Genomic DNA, 24,847 nt, shown 5'->3' on the forward strand with positions numbered 1-24,847 from the left:
TTTAAATTATAATACATTAAATAATCTGGCTGTCGGGAAAACACGAGTGATACATAGCTGAGAATTAGCTTACATTTAGCTGTAGACGGCTAGACGACGTTTTCTTTTTAAAAAAAAATTTTTTTTGCTTGAATGACAGGTTAGGTATACACTGTTGCATTGTGGGTCACGTGAAACAGGCATTTTCAGGAAGGTGACAGCTCGACTTGACGCAGGGGGGAAATTACTTCTTTTTTTTTTTTTAATTGGAAGCCTAATTTATGTTGACAACACACATTTTAATTATATTCACTAATGAAATTGAGTTTCTATGAAATATTTAAAATCTGTTTTAGGTCTGTTTAAGTAGTGTGTTGTTTATAAACTCACAGCTTCGGTAAACATTATTAACACCTAGTTGAGGTTCAAAATGAACTCTTGACCCTTGGACAGAGCAGCTGACAAAACAATAGTATTTTGTTTTGAAGCTTCTTCCTTTTCATCTGCTGCTGAAGATAATGTTATGTGAATAAAAACTCAAGAATAGCTCCTAAACTGTACTAAGGTGATATTATTTTGTCAACTGTCAAGAATGAAACTGAGTCTTAACTTTTACAAAAAAAAATGTAAGTCCTTACAGACCCAGACAGGATTACCTTTAAACATCTACATTTTAATAACACCTTTGCAAATTCTATCAGCTGATGAAGCTGTGATATGATTGAAAGCTTAAAAAAAGCAACTAAAATGGACCTTGAGGTGAAATTATTAATTTAATTAATAACCAGATTTAACCTTTGTCAAGCTAATTTGAGAGAGCCAGTAGAGCATGTGAATCAGACACTGACTACATGCAGACTCATGATACACATTCATTCCTGAAATGCTTTATTTATAGGGAATGGTTTGACTGAGCATGTATCCTCCTCCACAGTGATGGACTCGTCATACTCACTTCATGGATGCAACAGATCTACAAGTGACCTACTGAATTTCACTGTATCTCCGGAACACTTCACTGATTACTTCCCACAGTGAATTGTATGTATCATTGATGGCTATTTGTTGCCACCTAGTGGCTGACACAAAGACATACCTGGTTACGATTGATTTTTCAAAACAAAGCCAAAACTGTTGGATGTTTTGGCTGTTAGATGGAATTAATAAGCCAACTGCATGACTTGTAAATTAAATTAAATTACCATATACACACTTCACATACACTACAGATACTTTGCAATTTTGCATTTTCTTTATTGTTTACTTCCCTAAATTATTATTATTTTGTTGTACAAATTGAGTATTTTGCATTCCTAATATTTCTTGTCTCTTTTTTGTGTCTTCTATTTAAGTTGCTTGCTACTGTGACAAACTAATTTCCCCTTTGGAATGAATACTATCTATCTATCTATCTATCTATCTATCTATCTATCTATCTATCTATCTATCTATCTATCTATCTATCTATCTATCTATCTATAATTTCCAAGATCATTCAAATAGACCTTGCAGTTGCAAAGATTCCCTCTACTCATTTTAGGGCGTGCTATTCTTGAACCGGGGGCCACAGGGTTTAAGAGGTTTTAATTCTCTTTAATAAAGTTTGCTTAGTTCTGTTTTTACTGTCCTTATCCTTATATCGCAAAATTCATCTGCTTAATCAAATTACCACGCACTAATTGACACACGAGGGGCCAGATGCAGCAGATTGTAGGCACCTCCATGTGGCATTAGACTATTCCTTATCTCTGTACTGGGAATACAGAACCACCAGGGGGTTTTAGTCGACAGTATGAACCCTGTAGGGAAATTTAGCACACTCACATATTAAAGCTCTCTTCAAGTCACCATACTTGACTGTCTTTTCCCATTGTGTAAAAGATCTTCCAAAACAGTCACTTCTCTGTCTTCTCAGAGAACGAGAGGGAAGTGGAAACAGAAATAGAAACGAGACATTCTGCTTTCATTAATAAAACCTTTTCCTCATGATCACATGTGCGATAACATACATGTATTGCTTTACAGAAGCTGAATGGTGTATATGGGTATCTGGCCACAAAGCGTGACTAAAACAAAAATGCCTTATTTCTGAAAGCAGAAGTGTCTCATGCAGCTTTCTGTTTGCATTTCCCTCTCACTCATACACCATTCGATAACTGTAAAAACACTACATTAATATTATAGGTAGACAGTTACTGCTGTGCGCATATTTTTATGTAGCAGATAATACGTTTTACATTTCAGTTGCACTGACCAAGATCAGCTGTCTGTCATAACCTTTAAATAACTTGAAACCTTGTTCTTCTCTTTTTGATAATTACCATCACATGATTTTAGGTTAATCAACCTAATCCAATAACTCAAAACCACAAATCACTGGCAGGACATTTTTGGGATGTAAATTAACTATTACATTTTTTTTCAAATGTACTCACACACTACAAATATGTTTTAATTATAATATTATCATTTAATGTTAAATCTCGATGAATAACGTCATACTGTGATTTCGTGCTGTTGTCCTATTTCTATCAACACAGTGGCAGGCAGCAGACACCATAATCAAGTGTTTATGAGCAGAAATAAACAAACTGTTAATAATTTAAATGAACTATATAACGTTTATTAAAATATATAAAAGACAAAATACATATATGCATAATTATATCCATGATGAAATATGCATATACAGTATAATAATTATACAGTAAAATGTGTTTACATATATAGATTTTTTTTATACATATAGCGAGATATTTTTGCATTAAAACTGGCAGTGGTGATTTCATCCCTATCCCCCCGCCCCGTCCCCTTCACCCAAACAGGAAACCCCTCAGTTCACAACAGGCCTTCTGAGGGAAAAAAAAAAACCTTTGTGAAAAGCTCAAGAGCAGCAGCACCTTTACACCTGAGATCCATGTTTTGGAAAGGTCTCACACAGAACAACACAGCTACTCTGACTTATAGCTTCCAGGGACTTCAACCCACAGCATCAGGAGGGAAAGGATGACACATCAAAGGTCCTCTGATCTGTTCCTTTCAGGCATCTGTACCCTTACTGAACATGGGCAACGATCACAGCAGTCCCAGCAGAACATCTACGAAAACTTCAAAAACTGTGCCGCATGTCTTCTATTATTACATAATAACCTCAGTAAAAACATCCTACCGGTCCAATATCTTCAGCCATCGCAGTACACGCTTCCCCAGTACATCTAATCTCAGGATATATCTGTATAGCTTGCAAGAGAAGAGTAAAAATATCCTGGACAGAGCGTGAGACACTCCCGTGGGATGACATTAAGTCCTTCAGACTGGTGTGGTTGGTTGTGGTTGGTCCTGAACACAGTTTTAGTCACTGCGCACTAAAGGCGGTCATGTCTGATGGTAATGGTGGTAGTGGTGGTGGTGGTGGTGTTCGTGGTGGTGGTGGTGCTCATGACGCTGGACCATAGGAACCACAAACCCTGGGCTCCCGGGTGGGCCGGACGCCTTCTCTCTCTCCAGGCTTGGCAGTACAGAGGGCACGGGGGGCTGTTGCTGGGGGTGGGACTGAGGGGACACCGGGGTTTTGGATGGAGACGTGGCCTCTCTGGCTTTTGCCCGAAGGCGTTTGCTGTGGCTGTATTGCAAAGGGTGCTGGTGGTGGCCGGAGGATTGGGCTTGGTGTGGCAAGTGGTACACATCCTGACCCCCGTGGCCGCCGTGACCTCCGTGACCCCCGTGCCCTGCTGCGCTGCCACTGTGCAGCATGCTTTGCAGAGGCGGGTGGTGGCCGTGACATTTAGTGGATTTGCCGCCTCCGCTGCCCCCGTTGTTCCCTCCGCCTCCCTTGTAGGTTCCTTTGGGAGATTTGACAAACTGTGTGCCTTTGCTTCGAGACTCAGCAGGGTTGTAACTATCGCTGATGACCTGCGAGCGGCGCTGGTGAACAACTTGGATTTCTGGTTCTTGGGAGCGTGAGCGACTCTGGCTCTGGGAGCTTCGAACATGAGCCTCCTGTGGAGGGAAGTCAGGGTTGGTTCCTGAAGGACAGACACAGGGTCAGTGGTTAATACAATTATGATATACAACACTGTCATTTGAACTGCTGCAACCCCTCAGCTTCCTCATAGGCAACGTTTAACTCGTCATTGTCACATAATAATACAACGTTGTGCCGACAACAACAAGTAGGTTGTTACCTTCAAATCTGGAGGTATAGTTCTCAATACCAGCCAGGTCCAGGTAGTGATTCCTCCTCTCTGTGTTCTCGTCCACACAGTAATGCTGACCCTCTGTGGCCGGCGCCTCGTTGCTCTGGCCTTTGCTGCAAAAGATGAGTATACTGTCTTGATTAGAGGACTGTTGATTATTTACATGAATAAACTACGAAAAATACTACGGCACACACATGCCAGCCGTCAAGCAGAGTACGGACCTGACGTAAGAGGACAGTCGCTTGTCAGCTGAACGCCCCTCTTCTTGGTGACAGCGATCTGAAGAGGTCAAATACAAGAACTCAGACCAGGGAAAGTGTGCAGGTTTCTTTTTCCCATCCCCTTATTTCCCCAGACATTTTAGATGACGACAATGATTTTACAAAAACATCACCGCATCTAAACTCTAAAAATATATAGTAAATGCAGAGTTGGCTCACAACGTACTCGGAGGATAGATAATGTCTGCGGTATGATGCTGTTTTTGTTGTCCTGTACCTGTTCCTGTTTCTCTTCTGTTGCATTTGGGCTCTGGAGTGACCGTCAGCTTGACACGTAGTGTCTTGCTCTTATTATGGCAGGAGTGATTCACAGAGGCATCCACCACATCGTAGATGGTGTGCATCAGACTAGACATGTCCTATAGTGAGACATAAAACACAGTTAGTATCGTTTATAGTCTTACATTTGACCAAGAAACAGCTGAAAGGTAACAAACACGCACATCTTTTGTAACTTTCCCACTGTTGTCAAAGTCATAAAGCGTGAAGATCCACTCCTGACGGTTGCCATCCTCCACAGAGACGTCACACTCCAAGTCCTGTGGAGGCAAACATTATCACACTTGATACACATGAACAGTTGGAGGTTTCAATCCACATATTTCTGTAAATAACAAGCAAAGCAATAGTGTCAAAGACGGCGTTTATGACAACTGGGTGCAGCAAAGTACGTCCAATGGAATCGTCACAGGCGCTTGTCTTCAGTGTGATTCATGGGCATTTTTCTTAAGGAAATGTGTGTTGTTTTACTTTGTTCTGCACAAGAATATACTGTTGACAAAAGGCAGTACTTTTGAAGACTGCCATCCTGTGCATAAGAAAGTGTTGGACGATTCAAATAAAGTAACACATCTTTAAAGCAATAGAACAGAGGCCAACTGAAAGTTGTGTTTTCAACATGTAAACAGATCACTTCTCAGCTGCCTTTTCTTTGAGTGGGGGAAAAAGTCAGCATGGTGGGCCTTACCACTCTGACCTTTTCTTTCTACTTTCTTTCAGGAAAAATGAGCACAACCTCTATTCTCAGTTACAGCTTTTTGGCAGTAACTCTGATTCAGATGTATCTAGTAACATGGCCATAATTGGAAAAATAAACATCTGGAGTATAGGCCCTGCTGGAGGCATGGTGGAGAACTGACACTGGTTGAAAGGCAGTGTGCACTTACAAGGGAGGAGTCCCCTGGGAGGGAAGCAGCCCTTTATGGTTCTATAACATCTCCTCAGCTCACATAACCAGGAGGGATCACCAAAGAGCAGATCTAAGCCCTTCTTTAAAACATGCAAGTCTAAACACTGCAATCTATTTATTCTATTTATTGGTCCCTAAATTCAATCAGGATATGGTCTGGAGCAGTGTCAACATGCAGATGTTTTGTGCACAGGGTGAATGAAGGAATACAACTGTGGCTAGGATAGTTGTTACCCACCATGCATGTATTTTACAACATTTAAAGTTTATAAGTTTAAATCATTTTCACTAACTGGAACACAAAACTATTGCGACACTTTTTCTAACCCGGGTCCTCAGATCACTAAAGGCCTAACACAGACTCCCATTAATAATTATCAGCAATTTAGAGTCCCAATCTACCTGAGCTGTGTGTTTTTGGAACAACTTCGGTAAGATTGGCTGGACATGCACCTCCCAGCATGCATGACATGCCTGGTTCTTTGGTGCATATTCATGTTAAACATGTGACTTTAGCACATTGCAGCCTTTCACATAACTGCTTACATCCAGGCTTATGCGTTTTTTCCCGGGAGCTTTGGTTGAATCTCGAAGTATCTCGCGCACTCCGTCCTCTGAGTGTAGATACCGCAGGTAGCTTTCACAGCCCTCAGCCTTCTCTGGAGGAAGAACCACTGTCAACGCAGGAGGACACGTTTAAGTTTAGACACATGTCAAAATTGGGCAATATTTTCTGTGGTTTAGTCGCTACACTTTCAAAAAAAAGCTCAAACCCTGACTAGATCATATACTTTACGTTATATATGTTGAATGTTCACCAAACACATGCATCTCTTGTTATGCTTTTGTGTCAACAACACATGCATTTGTGTGCTCTGGCTCCACAAGAATCAAACCAAACATCTCAATATTGGACTTTTGCAAAATCTACATGAAAAATGCATGCTATGATATGTTTTATTTAAGCAATCATACTAATAAAAGATACATACAATCATACAATGTTAGATCTGTTTTCTGCAGCATAAAATATTCAAGCATGGTTTCAGCATAAAGCTTATCAATGAGTGAGTAGGCATCCTTCTCAACCTACCCTCTAGGGGACAGTGTTGATCTGTAAATTGTCTTTCCTTCAGCTCACCGTTTGGAAACCCCTGGGACGAGGAAAGAAATGAGGAGAGAGAGAGAGCGAGAGAAGGAAAAGGAGGGGGGGTGGGAGGGGTCAGAGATGTAAGTGAATCTACAGTTCAGACCACAGACACAGAGAAAACAAACAGTTCCAGCGAAAGCATTTCCTACTCAGATGAGAGGAGAGGGCTGGAGGCTCCACTGCGGCCAAACACTTTGAACATCTGCACGCTTATTGTGTTTCACTGTCTGGGACACGACGAGTGCGGCCAAAGCCAAGCTTTCAAGATTCCTCCAAGCCCTTCAGCTGGACCCCTCTCATCCATCAAAAAAAAACCCCATAATGTGCACTTCATCGCCTGAGCTCTCTCTCTCTTAGCCAACCTGTTTATTCTCATCCCGCTTGACATGAAAGCACGGAGAGTTTGATGGAAGACGTTTACGGAAAAGTTTTGTTGTATTTCTCATTGCAAAACTTGACTCTGAGAACTTTGGTTTATGTTAGACAAACCTCACAATAAACTCTCAGCAGTAACATGTGTGTTTATTATTTATTTTGAATAGAGAATAATGGCCAGATGGAAATTTCCATGCAGATAGGATGGGACTGATTAAATACACAATTCCATAGCCATGAAACAAAGGCAAAGCAAATGGGTGTAAGCGGGAAAACACTCTGCTGTCATATGTGAATAATCTATATCCTCCATAAAACAGAACCACAATGTATTCATAACCATCCCACACATGTTTTAATGCAAAAGGCGCACTGAGGCAAAGGCAAAAGAGCCGTAATGTGCGCGCACAGTACACACAGCCATTCTTTAATTACCACTGGATTGTGGAAACAATGAAAATTAAGTGCAGCAGAGCCCCTAAACCACAAGTATTTAAACAACAAATGATTCATCTTATTTACGTCATCTCAGTCCTCGAAGCTGCTCCACACACACACACACACACACACACTTTGAAATAAAACCCCACCAGATTGAATCAAGGAGGCCCAGCGAAACGAGACAAATAAAAAACAGATAGATGCTAGAAAACAAAAGAACTCCATGTACCTTTAACAGAACCGAAGCTCAAGCGAGAGCCTGAACATCTGCATGCGTTTAGGTGAACGAGCCCCCCTTTTCCTTTCCCCTTCCCCTCTTTCTCAGAGTAATGACAGCGCCAGGGCCTCTATTTAACAATCTCAGAGCCCGTGATTATTCCTCACTTCAGAGGATGATACCTCCAGCCTGTAATCTGGACCTGACCTTCACCGCTGAAGGGGGGGAGCCGGTTGAGTCTCAGGGTCAAGGCTCGGACACCCCCCTGCAAATTGGCCACCGGAGACATTGAGAGAAAACAGCACAAAAAAAACATGGGAGTCGAGCCTTGGGGAGAGAAGGAGAGAGGAAACAGGAAAGGGGCAGGAAATAAGCGGGAGGAATAAAGAGGAAAGAAAGGAGCGGAGGAAAGAGGGCACAAAGGGGAAAAGGAGGGAATGAAAGATAAGACGAACAAAGATGGGAGAGCAGAGAAGCAGATGATAGTAAAGCAGAGGAGGATGTGGTTTGTTAAAGGGGAGATATGGCCTATCTATTGCTTACTCCAGACCCAGTGAGCTCAGTGGGAGAGGTGGAGTTGGGATTAAACATGACTCTGTAAGGCTTCTGGGAAAAGTGGAGACAACTACTCACTAAGAACCAGACGAGCATATGTGCATCCCAACAAAAAAAAAATCTCACACAGTTTCCATCTTTGCGGTTTCTGCCGCCAAGTTGTTGTTTCCCTTCTACACTGGATGCTTTTATCTCCCCTCTTTGCAGGGTAGTCCCTTAATGAAGGCCAGTATGTAAGGAAGAGGGAGTTCACACAGACACACTGTTCTGCAGCTCAGAGGAACATCAAAGACAACCATTGATTCCCCTTATCCTTGTTCCCATGAGGACACAGAACAAGGTATGAGCACCTCTAAATTAAAGACCGGATTCAGCGTTAAATATAATGAAAGAAATCAATCCACCAGCTGCCAAAAGTAAATCTCGTCTCTAATTAAAATCCTGATATCAGGAGACGTCTCGCTGCGTGCAAAAGGAGGGGACCAGCAGGGCTTGTGTTGAACACATGGCTCCCCCCTCTCCACCACCTCCATGCTCATTACATCCATCGGGGGAGCTAATGAGAGAGCAGGCTGGGTCTGACCGCAGTCTGCAGTTTAACGTCTAAACACATGGCATCTCCTTCCACATCGCCCACGGTGTCGGGCTCAAATCTGCCCACCACATGTGTAATTAACGGCGTTCTGGCATCTGGCTGCGCTCATTCTTTCACTATCAGATCACAAACTGCTCTGTAAGCTACGCAAATGTGTTAGCATTTTGGTGCAAAGTATTCCTGGTTTTCCACCAGTGGCGTACACCTGAAGCCCATGATGAACACAGCTACACTGTGTGTGATATAAGGTATGGGGGGGGGGGGGATGGAAAAGTGCATGTGTGGGGACGGCTGCTTAGACAAGAATGACAAGAAGATGATAAGGTATTGGATCTGTTGTCTTAAAAAAAAAAAAAGTGAATCGAAAATATGCACTGGCAGTGTTCTTCCATGTAGACAGGTTCTGTCTCCCAGACGCCTGGACATAAGAGACAGACAGCGAGGTGTGTGATGTTTGTTCCTGTTTAATGCAGCAGTTCTGCCAAGCTTCCCTAAAGCCTCAGCCTACTGCCAGACTTTTATGTGGGATAGGGTAACCAGGGGAAGCTTTCATAGCTCCCTACCAGGTGACATCAGACATCCCCCAGCAGTCTCTCTCTCTCTCTCTCTGCCTGCCTGTTAACCACCCATCCTCCCGCTGGAAAACACTGCACATCTTTGTTCTCGCATCCCCCTCTTCTAGCTCCCCCATAAATATAAGTACACACACACACACACACACACACACACACACACACACACACACACACACACACACACACACACACACACACACTTCTTTTAGTCTATTCTTCAAACCATACAATGCAAAACTGATTTTGAAAATCACATCTTCAAAAACAAGGGGAGGCTAATGGGAAGATTGTTTACGCAGTTTTTCTGGCCTCGGGGTATGAAATACAGCAAAGTGATCAGATGTCTGGCTGCATATTAAAATACATACATATGCTGGAAAAAATACAAACACAGAATACTGGCTGGATGCTTCCATGTATAATTTTAGGCAATGTGGTTTTCTAAAATACTTCATCCAGTTTACTTTTATATTGTATAAGTGTAATTTGTTTCAAAACAACTTTTACATTACATTTTATTCTGTGTCTGTGTTGCTCTTTGTTCAAACCAGACCAACAATCTCAGTTATTCTCTTGAGTGTCTCAGGAGACGAATACTTTGCAGCGAACAGTGGGAGTTCTCCAGGATGTTCACCTGGATCTGACACTAAGGAGGGCGCCACACTAAAGCTTTGACGACCACCAGCCGACCAACATTCCCGCTCCCACTGGCCATTAATAGGAGATGAATGTGGGGTTCCCCGGTGATGAGGATCGAGTAGAATCAATATAAAGAAAGGAACACCACTTCGTAAACAAACTGCATACTCTTCACCGCAGAATGAAACTGGAGAGGGAGTGGGGCCATTGAGAAATAAAAGCTCTCCATTCCAGAAGAAACCAACCTGGCCTTGACTCAAAACCAGATGTGAGCTGTTACACTGAGGAAAGGCAAAGTAGAAGAGAGGGAGGTGAGGGTAGGGGGGGATGGGCAGGGGTTGAAAATACAGAGAGCCAAAGATCGAAGAAGGCCAGTTGCACAAATTCGGTCTCTTCTCTTGCGAGACAGTACAAGAACAATACGTTGGCTTCTTGACGGCTGCACAGGAAGCTCTCTCTCCCTCTGGTTCATCAGGTGTCAGCTTTCAGTCCCAGGCAAGGTAATTATGGTGCTCAGAGTCAACAGAGCAGCCTGTGCTGAGCAGAAATATAAAATTCAACAGCATTGCATATGCTGCTGGGTTTGAACTAGCCTGCCAAATAATGTCCATCACAATATGAGCACAAGCTAAAAGCATGTCTTTGTTTTTCAGTTTCTAACCATGCACCGTTATCATGGCGGAGTATTTTTCAAGTTTAGCCTCAGCCTTACCACTAATCCCTGCTTTTACATGACAGCTAAAATGTGCCTTTGTCCATTAATTGAGGTATTTTATCTATGTATGTGCCCTGACATGTCTTTCTATGAATGGCAATGAGATCAGAGCAAAATGCCATCCTGTCATCTGGACTGGACCCATGTGGCCAAGATGGCCCAGATATGGCCCTTTCAGGGTAGCGGGACTCTCTCTGAGGTCAAACAGGAGGCGAAAACCTCTCCCTTGGCAGGACATGAATCACCGGGGCGAAGCCTCTTCGTTCCTAGTATAACAACAGCTGTTGGGAGAGATGAGCGTGCATGCCTGTCTATGTAAGAGCAGCACGTAAACCAATGAAAGTCATCTGCTCGTATTCAATCGGGACAGACTATCTCCTAAAATCTGCACGCCCCTTCAGTCTCCTCCTCATCCTCTCACTGGGCTTTCGCTCACTTTGATTGTGACCTGCTGGATGGCAAAAACAAAGATTAGCATCGCTGGCTGACCACTCGGCATCTGTCACCGATGCTGTAATCAGCTTGCCTTCATTAAAGTGGGCTTTGATAGGAGTCTGATGTAATGGAGTGTCCTCCTCTCAGCTGTCACACAGGCAGCTACTGGAGGGGCTTGGAAACCATGTGCTTCATACCAGTGGCTGGAATCACACTCGCGAGTCTGGGTTAGGCAAATGTATGAAATTAAATAGAGGCAGTAGGTCATACAACTGTTTGATCAGTTCCTGGAAAGAGAAAAACACAAAGTGTCTGTCGTAGTTCACTTTATTTGAAACACAAAACACTGAAGTGAGTTAAAATGTGGTGCCACACTCATAATGACTGCACCACAGAGAGCATGTTGCTTTAATTCGGAGGTAATGCAATAGTCTCTGAGTGAACTTATATATGACCAATGCCATGTGTTACATGCACTCACACGTTTAACAATGTACTCCGACAAAAGTTTAGTCAAACGGGTTCTTTGAACAGTCAGAAATGGAGCTGTATGGCTTTTTATTTTCTTCTGGGATGCTATGTACAAACGTTTTTGTTCAAAGTTTCAACTAAAATATGTAGAAAGTCCACGCGTCTTGTGATAAGGGATAATGTTTAGGAATTAAGAATTAAAACTTAACTTACTATGAACTACTGACTCACATTATTGTTTATTAATAAAGTAAACATCTATAAACTTAGGAAGTCAATAATCTCAATTTACCAGTGCCTAAGGTGACGCCTTTAAATATTCCAACCAAATTCTTTATCAAGTAATCAATCATTTTTGCTTTAAAATGAACAACATACTACAGCACAAGGCGTAAAAGACAAACAAAGCACACAGAAACTAGACAGGATAGTGAGTGCACAAGGCAACGGCATATCAAAGCCCGTGTGGGACAGGCGGTTAGACTCAAACAGGATGTTCCTCTGTTTCTGGCCTCCATGTGAAATTCTGTAAGCTCCCGCGCAGGCCCCTGGCTCTTAAGCCCGGCCAATGGGGAGCGCGCCCAGGCCGATAAAGCTGAGGGGATTTGTTCCACATTCCTCAGGCCCTTTAAACAACACAGTGGATCTAAGAATGCCAGGTTGTGGGTGAGGTGGCTGCAACGCCAATCCCATTACTGTCCAAAGCTACTCCACCTCTCACAATCAGGTTCCCTCCACAAGCGTCCAGCTGAGTAGAAACTGATCAGCTGCAATGACCTCAGGGGTTTAGTATAGGGATCAACTCTTCAAAACTTGTCCGCCTTGTCTGCTTCTGCTGGCTGAAAACCATTTTGACACAATCACTCTCACCTGTAAAGGACACTTTTTGTGTAGCGTCAGTGTCAGGTTCCCAGCTGTCTGTCTAGTACTGAAATGTCAGTTATAATTGCTCTCACCTGTGAAATAACCACCAACACCACTGTTTTCACTGCTCCTTTTTGTTAAGCTACAAGGGATTTGTGTCACAGCTTTGAAAACCAGCCCCGGCAGTTCATAGGGGCGAGGCTGTGTGGTTGGAGGCTGGTGTAACGACAGGCATTACAGGGCTCCTGTGGGTGACTGAGAAATGTAAACAAACCATGTTGGGGATGGACAGCTGCACGCCACAGAGGAGGAGCAGTAACATGGTCCAAGCTTGTTGTGGAGTGGCTGCCAACCGCTTTTTGTCTGCCCCGCATGAGCTCAAGTAGCTCTTCAACAGCAACACCCAGCATGTTACACATATATTCGAATGGCTGGATTATAAACTGGATGGTCAATGGCTATTGTTAGAATGCACAAATTGTCAGTGTGTGGGTGCCCATGTCAACGTATCTGCTCCCTTGCTAAGTAGCTTTCACTCACTCAATTGCAACACGTTGTGACAGCTGGCTCAGATTAATGCGTTGCTTAAACGCTCAAATTACTGAAGCTCAGAGCCACTGTGATGTAAAACGGTTTGCTGTTTAGTTCCCTCAACATAATATGTGGGTATAATTCTTCATTAAAATTAACTGTTTTATTTGAGTGAGTTGAGTTTCTTTGAGCTTTCTGTGTACCACTGGAGTACACACCTGAATGATGCTGTCAATCTAATCCACAATGACTTTTTTTCGGCTGCGCCGTCCTGCTGGACTCCTGCTGTTAAGGGCTTGTGGGCTGATGGATGCGCTGCCCGCTGGTTTCCTGGACACGTCTTCCAGCAGGATAACAACAGGTTCAGGGTCACATCCACAGCTTTACCGTCCACTAGTTACGGCTCCCTATGGGTAGCTTACACAGAGAAGTAAAGATCCATATGACTGACCACGATAAGAGGAGGTTTTGCAGCCGTGACCAATCAGCCGGTAATGCAGCGTGAACTCTCAACACATCCGTCTGTGAGGCATACTGGGCAAACAGAGATGGGCGGCTGTTGCACTGTACTATTATTGCATTCAGCCCTCAGGGAGAATTAGGCTTACCGGTCACTGACTGCCAAAATACAGTTCAGTGCAGTAGGATGCAACAAATAACCAAGGTAGCAGGCAAGCACACAGAGCCCATAATAACTCATCTGCGATTCTCAATGACACTTGCCAAACCTCAAACCCCACGGGACACTGCTTGTTTGCATAATTGGTACTGCTCCTTACAATAAAATATTTAAGACTCTTGGCTTTCTTTTGTCTGTTTTTTTTTTTCACACTAAATATCTTGAATCTTCATATTCAAAGTGGCTGCACCTCTTTCATCGCCCGTCTCCCTCTGTGTTGTTGTGTAACTCTCTCTGACTGTCTCCACCAGCTGGTAGGGATTGCCAGTCTCAAGAATTCTTGACACTGCAAGACCCGTCTTATTTCCAAGTTGGGAAGTTCCTCACAGTCCCGGAGCTGGACATGGGGTCATCCCTGGGTTAACACCAAGTGTTTTTCTGAGGGGTCCTAAAAATACACACCTGCTGGGCGCAGGAAGCAAAGGAGACTCCACGATATTTAGATGATGTGAAGGAAGCCTGGACATGTAAAATGGACCATAGCCAAAGGACCAAAGGCTGTAATGCTTTGGCATATGAGATGCAACTTCCCATGAAAAGCGGGGACAAAGCTGAAGATGAACAGATGAAGAAAAAAAAGTAGCACATGGGCCAATTACTGATGCACCAAAATCATGCAGAGCTCATTCATATATCTGTTGAATTATTCTCAAAGAAAATGACTGGTCCAAAAACTAAAAAGGATATGAGGGTATGCATACGATGAATCACTTTTGAAAACGTAGCTACAAGACAAGAATGTTAAAGCCTCGTGGTGCAAGCCATGAATTATAATTTTCATTTGTGACACATCACAGAAATACGGCAAGTGGAGATTTTGAGGCTGCAGTTCGGCGAGACTGTAACATCTGTGCTTCTTGCGTTTGGACTGAAGCTGCCATGTGTGCACTTTAGTGACCTGACAGACTAGCTGTGTGTGTCTGAAGCACAGTTCCCCAGTGTGAAATTCTGGAACGTAATTCATCCATGGCACAAGCAGAGATCAAAAGGCTATGGTGCAGAGGGCAGCTCAGCAAAGCGCACAGAGAGCTGCTGCTTTCACAGCCATAATTACTGGAAACCAGGGCCGTGAGGCAATATGAAAGAGCACTTAAACACGAGCTAAGTTAGCTTAGCACTGCTGCTTCTATATTCTTATCTTATCTCGGTATAAAGCTACAAGTCTGATGGGAGTCTTGTTCTCTGTCACATAGCACGTCCGTGAGGCAGTCCACTTAAAAGCACTAAGTGTGGCACTTAATGTTTGATAAAAGTTCTTGAAAGACAAATTATGCTTCAAAAAGCCAAAAGGTGCTGATGTGCAATAACACCTTGAAAGCTATGAGGTGCTGCCAGGATAGAGCAGTACTCAAAGCTGAGCACATGACACTGAGGGTAAAAGTTCAGATATTCTGATACACTGGCATTCTTTAAGTGATAGGATCAGTCAGCCTCTATCAACACGAAGAAGTAGGTGCTGGTTATTCAGAAAGACCTTGCAGAGCTGTCTGTATTCATGTATAGGCAAATATACTGCCAGAAAACAGTTACTGTTTGTAACACAAACTTTTAAAAACAGATATTCTATGAGCCAGAGGGTTTTTTTTCCAGAATTTTTCAGTTTTTGACACATTTTGGTCTTAGCTTTTTTTTATAAAGCCACAAAAGTCACTTAGCGGTAACATAATGAAATAAAAAAAAATCCTGTTTAGAAGAGTGTGTTTTCTCAGTGAAGCACCTCCTACAAGCAGATGGTGTCTCTGAAAAGGCTCTCAGTGAGGGGGCAGGCATCTCAAGGAGAACTGCTGTTTATTTGAAATGAGCCTTTAGGTAAACAAGTTACACGGCACACACAGGGCCAGGTCAGCTTTTGAAGTGGACGGGGCTTAGGAAAGAAATGGGTGGGGGAAGAAAAGAAAGCGGCCTTCAGAGGAAATGAGAACAGTGGCCTCTTTCAGCACTGTTTCATCCTCTCCCTCCCTTCTTGTCACGTATAGAAAAAGCACAAAAGGTGTTTCGACACATAAATATACCAGCGGAGAATGTAAAGAGTAAAATCATTCCGCAGTCATTCTTTCCCGATTTAAATACCCCTGAAAAAATGACCACCCGTGACCAAAATAACCCACTTCCTTTTTAATGGAGACCCATTGAGGGTTTTGATGATGGGAACAGGTTTTGCAGCCATTCCCCATTGGAGAGGAATGTGATGTGCAAAAGTAAGGCCGAGCCTGTGCTGTCTGCAGAGCCTGGATACAAGCTTTGAAGCTGCGAGTGTGTTTCAACAGCTAACCACTTTCAGATGGGACTGTGGCGTTTTATGAGCTGAGTAATAGCGATACCTACACATGTGCAGGCTCGGGGTCCCAAAGAGGGGGAGGCTGAGCTCGAGCCGAGAGAAAGATGCCTAACTCCTAAGGGGTCTGGGTTTCGGGTGTGTTGATAACTCTTGCGCTATGGCATTCTGTATTTCAAGACAGGAAGATGGATGTTGTGTAAAATCTGAACACAGTTCTGTTCAAAAATTCCATTTATTTTTCAAGGTTCTTGAACATCAAATAAACTGAAGGCATTGACTCCTTGTATGGAATAAACACTCAAAGTCATGGCAATACTCCTAAATCTCACGAGGGACCCCTGGGGTGAATACTATAAGCGTGACAACCTCATAGTATACACCCAAGTTCAAAACACCTTGAAAGGCAAAGGGTCTAAACAACAGTGCATCACACAACAATGAAAACAATGCCAACAGTGGTCAGGAGGAGTGCCCACTTTTTTTTTTTTGAGCATAGAGGAAGCCAGGATTTGTGGTGTGTGGTGTTTCATTCTCCAGTCTCAGACCTAGCAGGGCGTCAGGTTCAGGAATGTGCAGCAAGAATGAGGTTTCGAAGCATTCTGGGCTGACTCTGAAAGCATTTTGTACATTAACAATACAGAAAGCGAATGTAATCCGCCAAATGGCCCATCGCTATGTAAGGAGTATTGATGAGTAGCTCAAAACATAAAGTTTCAAATGAATTTCACACTCATTTTAGAGATTATATTTCTTTTGGCAGTGTTGTCCATGTTTTTCTTGCGCAAACCACAACAATTGAAGAATTCATGCCAAAGATGTATCTTCTAAGTTACTCAGATCAATCAGTGCATTGTGCTGCACACTGCTATTCCGTTTCCCTGTGCTTGCATTGTGAAATATATGTCAGGTCAGCATCTGACCTTTATGGAGGCAATCTCAAGTTTCCATTGGCTGAATTTCGTAGGATAACAAACTTGTGTCCAAAAGAGGAATCTCCCGTCCTCTTTAAACAAACAAGTTAATTCCTCCGTCTCCCTTTCAATCTGCAAATATTTAAAGCAACAAAATATTGAACAAACACAGATCTGCTTTTGCCTCTTCTGAAGACATCCGAAGCTTTCTGTCTCCTCTCTGAGCTCATCACAGGCACTATGCTCACTGAAGATGTCATTTCAACAATGTAATCAATTAACAATGGCTATAATGGCCGCATATAGTAACACCACCAACAACCATAACTGAAAAAATATGATATTCCCCTGGCTGCTCTGAGGCTTGCGAAATGAAGTCCACTTGGAAAAGAGCGAAAGCTTTCTAAGGGGGAACAGGGGTTTATGTGGAAACATACCTTACACACTAAAATGTAATAACCTTTGAGTCTCCCGGTGTTTTACTTGGCTGGGAGAAGCATAAGATCAAACACAGACTTGGATCCAGCATCCTTTGCCAAAAATGTCAGCGCTAAGCACTGGGCTCCAGCTTCAGGTATTTTCTTTCCCCTGGCAGGCAGCGATCGAGAGCAAAGACACAGAGCAGTGTTAACCCTAGGCGGGGCTGCCCCAAAGAGCCACCAGCACACTCGCCATGCAGGGGAAGTGAGGTCTCCCTGCTGTCATCACTGACCATGCACGTCTGGGTCATGTAGTGTCACCGAAAACCTGGGATGGGCTCCAATCAGGAAGTCGAGCTATTCACTGTAATCCGGTCCTGTAAAGCTACACTGAGCTCTCTGAAGCACTCAATCAGATATCTCATAAATATCATGAAAAGCAGTGACAAGAAGTGACTTCAAAGCGGCGCTGATGGCGCTGAGATAGCTCGAAAGGCTCCAGAACTTCATTCCATATGTCTGCAGATAAGAGTTCCAATAAAATGAAGGAAGCGACTGTCATCTCTCTTCTCTAAATATACATCATTCTCGTTTGAGCTGTAAGAGAAATTCAAATGAGTATAAATACGTGGATGAAATGTGGATCTATTTTTAATTGCGATTTTTTTTTATTATAACTTTGGCAAAGAATAGGCATTCGGACATGCTTATACTATTGACTGATGCCACTGTCCTGTCTATTCAGTGAACATTAAATATGAAGCCACAGTCAGGAGAAGATTAGCTTACTGTAGCTTAGCACAAAAACATCAAGCCTGGTTGTGTACAACAATTAAAACAAATCTGTGTACAGCACCTTCAAAGTTCACTAAGTAATCTGTCATACCTGTTTGATCGGGGACTAATTTTGGGCAAGGAACAGTGACTTCCTAAACAAACAAGATAACAAGATGTTGATTAAAAACCTTTAGATGCATTGGGGGAGATGCGTTGTATACTGGTCTGACATGAAACCAGAAGCTGCTTTTTATTCATCAAGTCCCTGCCCGCTTTATGATACTCAGAGAGGTAAACTGCAGAAATACAGTCTTCACGTTACAAAGTAATCCATCAGAAATGTAACTTTGCGTGTATATGATTGGTCAACTCGGCACTTTGCCGCGTGATGTTGCGTTGCATCAAAAGTTGAGCCAGATTTAGTGTGTCCTCAACGGTGGCCGCCACTCACTGTCTGAAAGCACCTTTACAGGTGCTTGTCGGAGATTTGTAGATTTTCTTATCTTTGGAAAGTCAGGCTAGCTGTTTCCCCTCGTTTCCTGTCTTTGTGCTAAGCTAAGCAGATGACTGAAATGTCATATATTTAAATTCAAACCAAAGGGGTGGGAGGATCAACAGCATTTTTTTTTTTACCTGACAGATAAATCCGGCCCTGGCTTGTGTTAAAGGATTGTGAACCAATGTGTGATGGCTCTTTGATTCCTCCTGATGGCCAGAGAGAGGCCTGCTACCTTCACGTGTGCAGGTCACAGAGGATTTAGGGTGAAAGTAAGCAAACTGCTTCAAAGTACTTCAGACCGTATAAATATACTCAGAAAAATAAACATTTAATCTTCCTGCCATTTTTTGTAATGTCTTTCTCCATTAGGCGCAGGCCACACAAACCACTGTTTGCCTCTCACTCAGTCATTCACTCACAAACACACAGACGAAGGGGGGGGGGGGGACTCAACCTCTGACTCACAGGCGAAGCCATGTGGTGAAACGCACTTAAACACTCCAACACGAAAGAATGGCTAAAACAAGCATCTCACACTTGTGACGAGTGTCTGAGCCGACCAGGTGATGATGTTTACACTGACAGAGAGGTGAATGTTTGTTCTGGACAAATGGCAACCAATATAGAAAAAAAAAAAGCGGTGTGATTTGGTAAAGTGAGGTCAACGATCAGCTCCTGACCCCCCTGCGCCCCATCCATACGATGCAGTGGACCAGGCGGATGAGACTCTCCATTACTTCCCCTTCCCCCTCTACCTTTCAACCCCCTTAAATATCTTCCTGATGAAAAAAAACACCCTTAAACCCCCCCACTCCTCCTCCTCCTCTTTTCCTTTCCCCCCCGCCACCCTCTACCTCCCCCCTTCCCACCACAGCCCCTCTCCCTGCTCCAGGATTTTGCTGTACAAACCAGGAACAGATGTCTGCTGGGGCCGTGCTGAAAGACCCCGCTGTTCTGGATGCCAGCCACATGCTTTTCATTCAGAGATGAAGGCTCACAGCTCGCTTCTTGTGAAGCCAATTCTCCCCCCCCTCAAAAAAAAGAAGGGTTGGAAAAAAACAAACTCTCCAAATGCCTTCAAGTCCCTTCAAAAGCAGTACATATTTGAGCACACCTTTTTGTCTCCTCTCCACCATGTATTGCTCCCTGGTGGTGTTGCATCAGGGACAGGCTTTTTTTTTATCCTTTGTGTTTGTATAAGAGAGGCAGAAGGGAAAAGTCACGAGATGTTGCTGGCGAGAATGTTTCTTGAGGGAAGTTTTCAGGCTGTCAGAGACTTCAGGAGGTACATGATTGTAACCAGTGCACAAAAGGAGTTGACCTCAGGTTTACTTTAAACTTGAAAAATAAATTGTCATTCGGAGGCACATTCTTAAGATTACGCAGATATCCCAGCCTCAGATCCAAATCAAATACTGCTTACTCAAAATGAACATGGTGACTAAAAGATATACCCAAATGCCCAGCGGCAAAACTGTCCAAACATAACATCCATTTTGAGCAGGATCACCAAATGAGGGGTTTTTTTTATATGAGAGGAAAGTCTTATTCACAGATTTGAAATTAATGTTAAAAAAAAACACTAGTTTACAATTAGTCGAGTGAGCTGCTTGGAAACTCTGCTCTTAAACCAAATGTATTATCGAGGGGTGAGCGCTATGTCATTCTCCACACGTCCAAATAAAGTTGCGTCCTGGAGCTTTTGGCACATCATGACATCCAACCCAATCCCTAACCAAGCCCTTTTAACTTCAAGTGTGATATTATTAACCTTTCAAAGTGGAATAATAAAGGTCTTTTGTTGTGGAATTCAAAATGTTGACACACGGGCCAAGCCTGTGGGGAGTTCAGAGACAAAAGATGGTGCTGAAAGGCTGAATTAGCCTGTCATTATTTGGGCATCCAAGCATGTCTGCTTGAAGCTCCAAAATGAAGCACTGTGGTTGTGTATGCGAGGGTCTGGACTGTTGATGTGTTGATGTTTCCAGAGGTGAAACACAGTGAACCTTCACAGAGCTCTTCCACTAACGAACGCAGGTTTGGATAAGTACAGGGGAAGGAGTTTTCTGCACATTACATATTCGATAAACACAGACTAGACTCCTTTTTTTTAAGGTGGGGTGGGCGATTATACCTTGCACAACCTCTTCTGATCTCACCTGCTATTTTACCTCTACATTACACCAGGTGTTTAAACAGGTAAGACGTGTAAGTCTGGAGCACCTGCAAAGAGGTGTCAAAATCTTGATGAGTGCAGCCTGGATGATGAGCCAAGTCATCCTGCTGAATCACACTCCCTTTGTCCACTAACGCCGTTCTCTAAGGAGGCTCTAGGGTTACATTCTGAGGGCAACCCGCCAGCTGCAAATCTTGAAACATGGTTCGCAGCAATATCAATATTTAAACAGGCCCTTGCATCCTTTGATCTTTTGTAAAAAAAAAACTTGCTAAAGTGCGACAAAGCATTCTCCAGTTCGTTGAAGAGAAAGATTGTGTAAACCTGAGAAGATTCACAGGTTTACACAAACTGATGTTGGGCACTGGCTATATCTTAGCGCTTGCCCCCCCCCCCTCCCCTTCCAGCCTGGTTACACTCCATCCCTCAGCCCATCCCCCAGGACAGGGCAGGGGGATAGAGGGGTGAGGGTTCGGAGGCTCCACTGATATCAGAGCCCTTTTATAACTCCCAGCTCTGCGCTTTGAAGTCGCAGCCAGACAGCTCAGGAATCCTACTCCCCCATTTGACAATGAGGAGGGGGATGGTCAGAGCTAAACAGTGTGTTCGGCCAATCTTCTGCTGTACAAAATCATAAGCAATTTGAACTGTCCCTGCTGCTCATCAACCAGGACTAAGTGGTGTAACCACTGTCTGGTGTGAGCTAGGTGTCAAAATACTGAAATGTGGCTGAGATCCATCTAAAAACATCAAAAACGTAAAAAGCATCACATAGAAAACAGCAATAGTGTATATATATATATATATATATATATATATATATATATATATATATATATATATATATATATATATATACATATTATTGCTATTTTCTATTCAACGTGGACTTGTTTAATCATGGTCTAAACCCCAGACATCTAACAACTCATAATCCAATAATTACATCTGGATGTGTGACAATGTAATCCAATCCTGGTGAAGAATTAATTAAAGGCATGTGGGATCAAAAGAGGAAATGGTGCATCGTCCTACACAGCAGAGATAAATGTGTTGAAAGTCAGTCCGTTCAATGGGAAACGATACACCATGAGAGGCGTCCCTGAGGACATCATCTATCTTTACATTAACATCGACACACGCTCAATTCAAACACGGAGAAAAGAGCTGTCACTGCATACGAGCAGGCAGTCGTATATTGCCCCTGTGATACAATAGTGAACATAAATGCAATGTGTCATCTTAGTATCAATTTCATTCATGTTACTGGATCATTTGACATGTCATACTTTGCATCAGAGCTTGTCCAATATTCTCATTGTTGGTTGATCCGCAAACTATTTCACATGAATCCACTGTGAGGTTTTAAAAATAGCTTGTTTTGTCCAAAACCAGAATAAGTGTCATGTTAAGCAAAGCATCAAATGATCACAATAGAGAAGCTACATGAACTACTTCTGGAAATCAATTATTAAATGATTTGTCATAGGGGGAGTTTTCTGTCAATACAATATTGAATTAATTGACTACTAATTAATTCCCCCACTGTAATTATTTCAGCTCTACTATGCATCATGCTTTGGGTTTACCAGCAGCACATTATCACTGCTTTAAACATTGATAAGAAGTGATGTAGAAATGTTACTTGGCTTAAAATAACATGTAAAACCTACATTTGTTTCTCCAAGACAAACAAACAATAGTTCTTTTATAAATACAATAGAAAACATGTCTTTAGTAGGCCTGAATGAAAAATATAATGTTATTGGCTTAAAAAAAGGAGCATTACTTGCTATTCACTTTGTAATATTTTTCCATGAATACATATCAGGGCCAGTATAAGCCATAACAGACATGACTGCATTGCGGTTTGTTTCTAAATTAAGCTCAAAGAAAGCAAGAAAAGTAATAGGTTGGTTATCCAGCTCTCTTTATGAGCCTCTAATATAATGACACACAATAAATCGGAGGCCTGACTTTGATGGAAGTGAAGATCAACCTACTAATAAGTGCTAAGCGTATGCTTTTGGTGGTTTTCCTTGAGGGGAGTGTGATCTCAAGACTCCTCTGAAGCAGAGTAAGTTCTCTAGTAATTTGCCACGAGTGGGCGGTTTATAGCCTGATATAAGCCATAACTCTTCCACTATTACAACCTCACAGATTGTCAGTAACTCTGTGTGAACTTCTCGCACTTTCTGTCTGGGAGCTTGAGACTCTCGTGCCCCTCAAAAAGACACACTAATTGAAGTGATGTAATGTTATGCCACAGAGGGCTGCCCACTGGGAGCCGCACTAGAATGGGAGGCATTGAGGAAAAAGACACAGCCCTGAGTCATGATGCCAGCAGCCACAAGTGCAAACGTTATATATCCCTCAGTCGGAGAAACGACTACCTTTCCATCCCGTCTATGTGTGTGTGTATATCTGTGTGTGTGTGCTGCTTTGCCAAGCCGCATAACACACATGGCTCACGGCTGTCACCCTGTCCAGGGATGCTGGCACAGGAATGACCGCTGGACGGTGTTGTGCCGCAGCCGGACATGGCAACCTACAACCTACAACTTCAGCGTGTCTTCGCACATTGCTTATGAACACAATTTGCCTTTCCCCTTAAGTTATCGGCTCCTCTTTCAAGAAGAGGGAATGTAACAGCTTCAACCAGACAACTTTGAAGCGCTTGACAGGCCCATCCCATCAGCAAACACACACAGACACACCTGGCACACTTTTTTCCACCCCAATAAATCATTTTGTTTATGAAAAACATGAATGCTGCACATTTAGCAATATATGTATTTCTGAGAATAGCACTCAGCATTTTACAATTGAAACCGAACAGAATGAAATAATCCTATTTTTTCTGTTTTTATTGGATGCTAACTTTTATTTTGACTTAGAAATGTGCGTTAAAACGTAGTTCTAGTCTTAATCATTAAAGAGGAAACATATTAGCCGTACACAGACTTTTCATTTAATTTCAATTAGGTCTCCTGATAAAAAAAAGAAGAGGGAAAGGTGCCTGATACCTGCATGTTCTTCAGCTTGTGATCCGTCGCGCTGTACCGCTCACAATCCTCCATCCCTCTCCGGAGGAAGGCGTTCACAACAAAACTGTCTCCTGGAACATGGAGAAAGTACACATGCATCTCAAACTCAACCGACTTCATGAGATGACCATTTATGTATAAACCTTCACGAGACAAAATAATCTCTCTTCCTCACCTTCAGGGTTTTCTCTGCGCTTGCACGCTTCAGATCAACAGAAACAGGGATGCAAAACAGACAAGCGTTAGTTTGTGAGACTTCAATCGAAATATATGTTGAAAATAAACAACATGTGTTCAGTGGTGGAAAGACGTCATCATTTCTTACCATGCTTTGACTGATGTTTCCCCATTGTCAAGTCCCTCTTCCCTGGATCAATCAATGTACTCCGATAATCGGACAAGGACAACACAGTCACTGCTTCAACATGGTCACATTGTGTGTGTTCTGCCAGAAGAAAAGTCCAACTTCATCCAAAGGCAGGCAATTAAGTCGCATGTTCATTGAAGCATCGGCGGTGTGTGCGTGTGTGTGTGTGTGTGTGTGTGTGTGTGCAGAAACGAGATCAATCTGTGAAGGTGATCTGTGGAGGAGACAAGGAAGCACTGGCTGTGTGTCCGCGGACTTCTCTTCAGTCCGACTGAGTGTGGAAGCGCTGCGAACACAGCGGAGAGCACTGAGAGAGAGTCAAGACACAGAGAGCAGGGCACGGCGTTTCCGGTTAATGCTTTTACAAAATAAAATATTTTATGAGACACATTAACGCTGATGAAACTGTGTCAATCTCTGATGTAGTACAACATGAAGAAATGTGGAGAAAAATGCGCATACTATTTATGGGAGAAAAACAAA

At 42.9% G+C, this 24,847-nt stretch overlaps 1 protein-coding gene across 1 annotated transcript; it reads right to left on the bottom strand.

The window, feature by feature from the left end:
- Nucleotides 1-2,733: 2,733 nt before the first annotated feature.
- nkd2b (NKD inhibitor of WNT signaling pathway 2b) lies at nt 2,734-24,622 on the bottom strand. The gene is made up of 10 exons (XM_068570336.1): nt 24,323-24,622; nt 24,173-24,199; nt 23,977-24,068; nt 6,742-6,802; nt 6,195-6,322; nt 4,903-4,998; nt 4,677-4,818; nt 4,400-4,457; nt 4,164-4,288; nt 2,734-4,004 (listed from the first exon to the last, which is right to left on the bottom strand). Exons 1-10 carry the CDS (start codon nt 24,345-24,347, stop codon nt 3,355-3,357), a joined length of 1,404 nt encoding a protein of 467 aa, XP_068426437.1. The 5' UTR covers nt 24,348-24,622; the 3' UTR covers nt 2,734-3,354.
- Between the last annotated feature and the right edge of the window lie 225 nt (nt 24,623-24,847).

This window comes from Clinocottus analis, unplaced genomic scaffold, assembly GCF_023055335.1.
Source record: "Clinocottus analis isolate CAN_PGR_092001 unplaced genomic scaffold, fCliAna1.0.p SCAF_9, whole genome shotgun sequence".
In the NCBI taxonomy this organism is placed as follows: Eukaryota; Metazoa; Chordata; class Actinopteri; order Perciformes; family Cottidae; genus Clinocottus; species Clinocottus analis.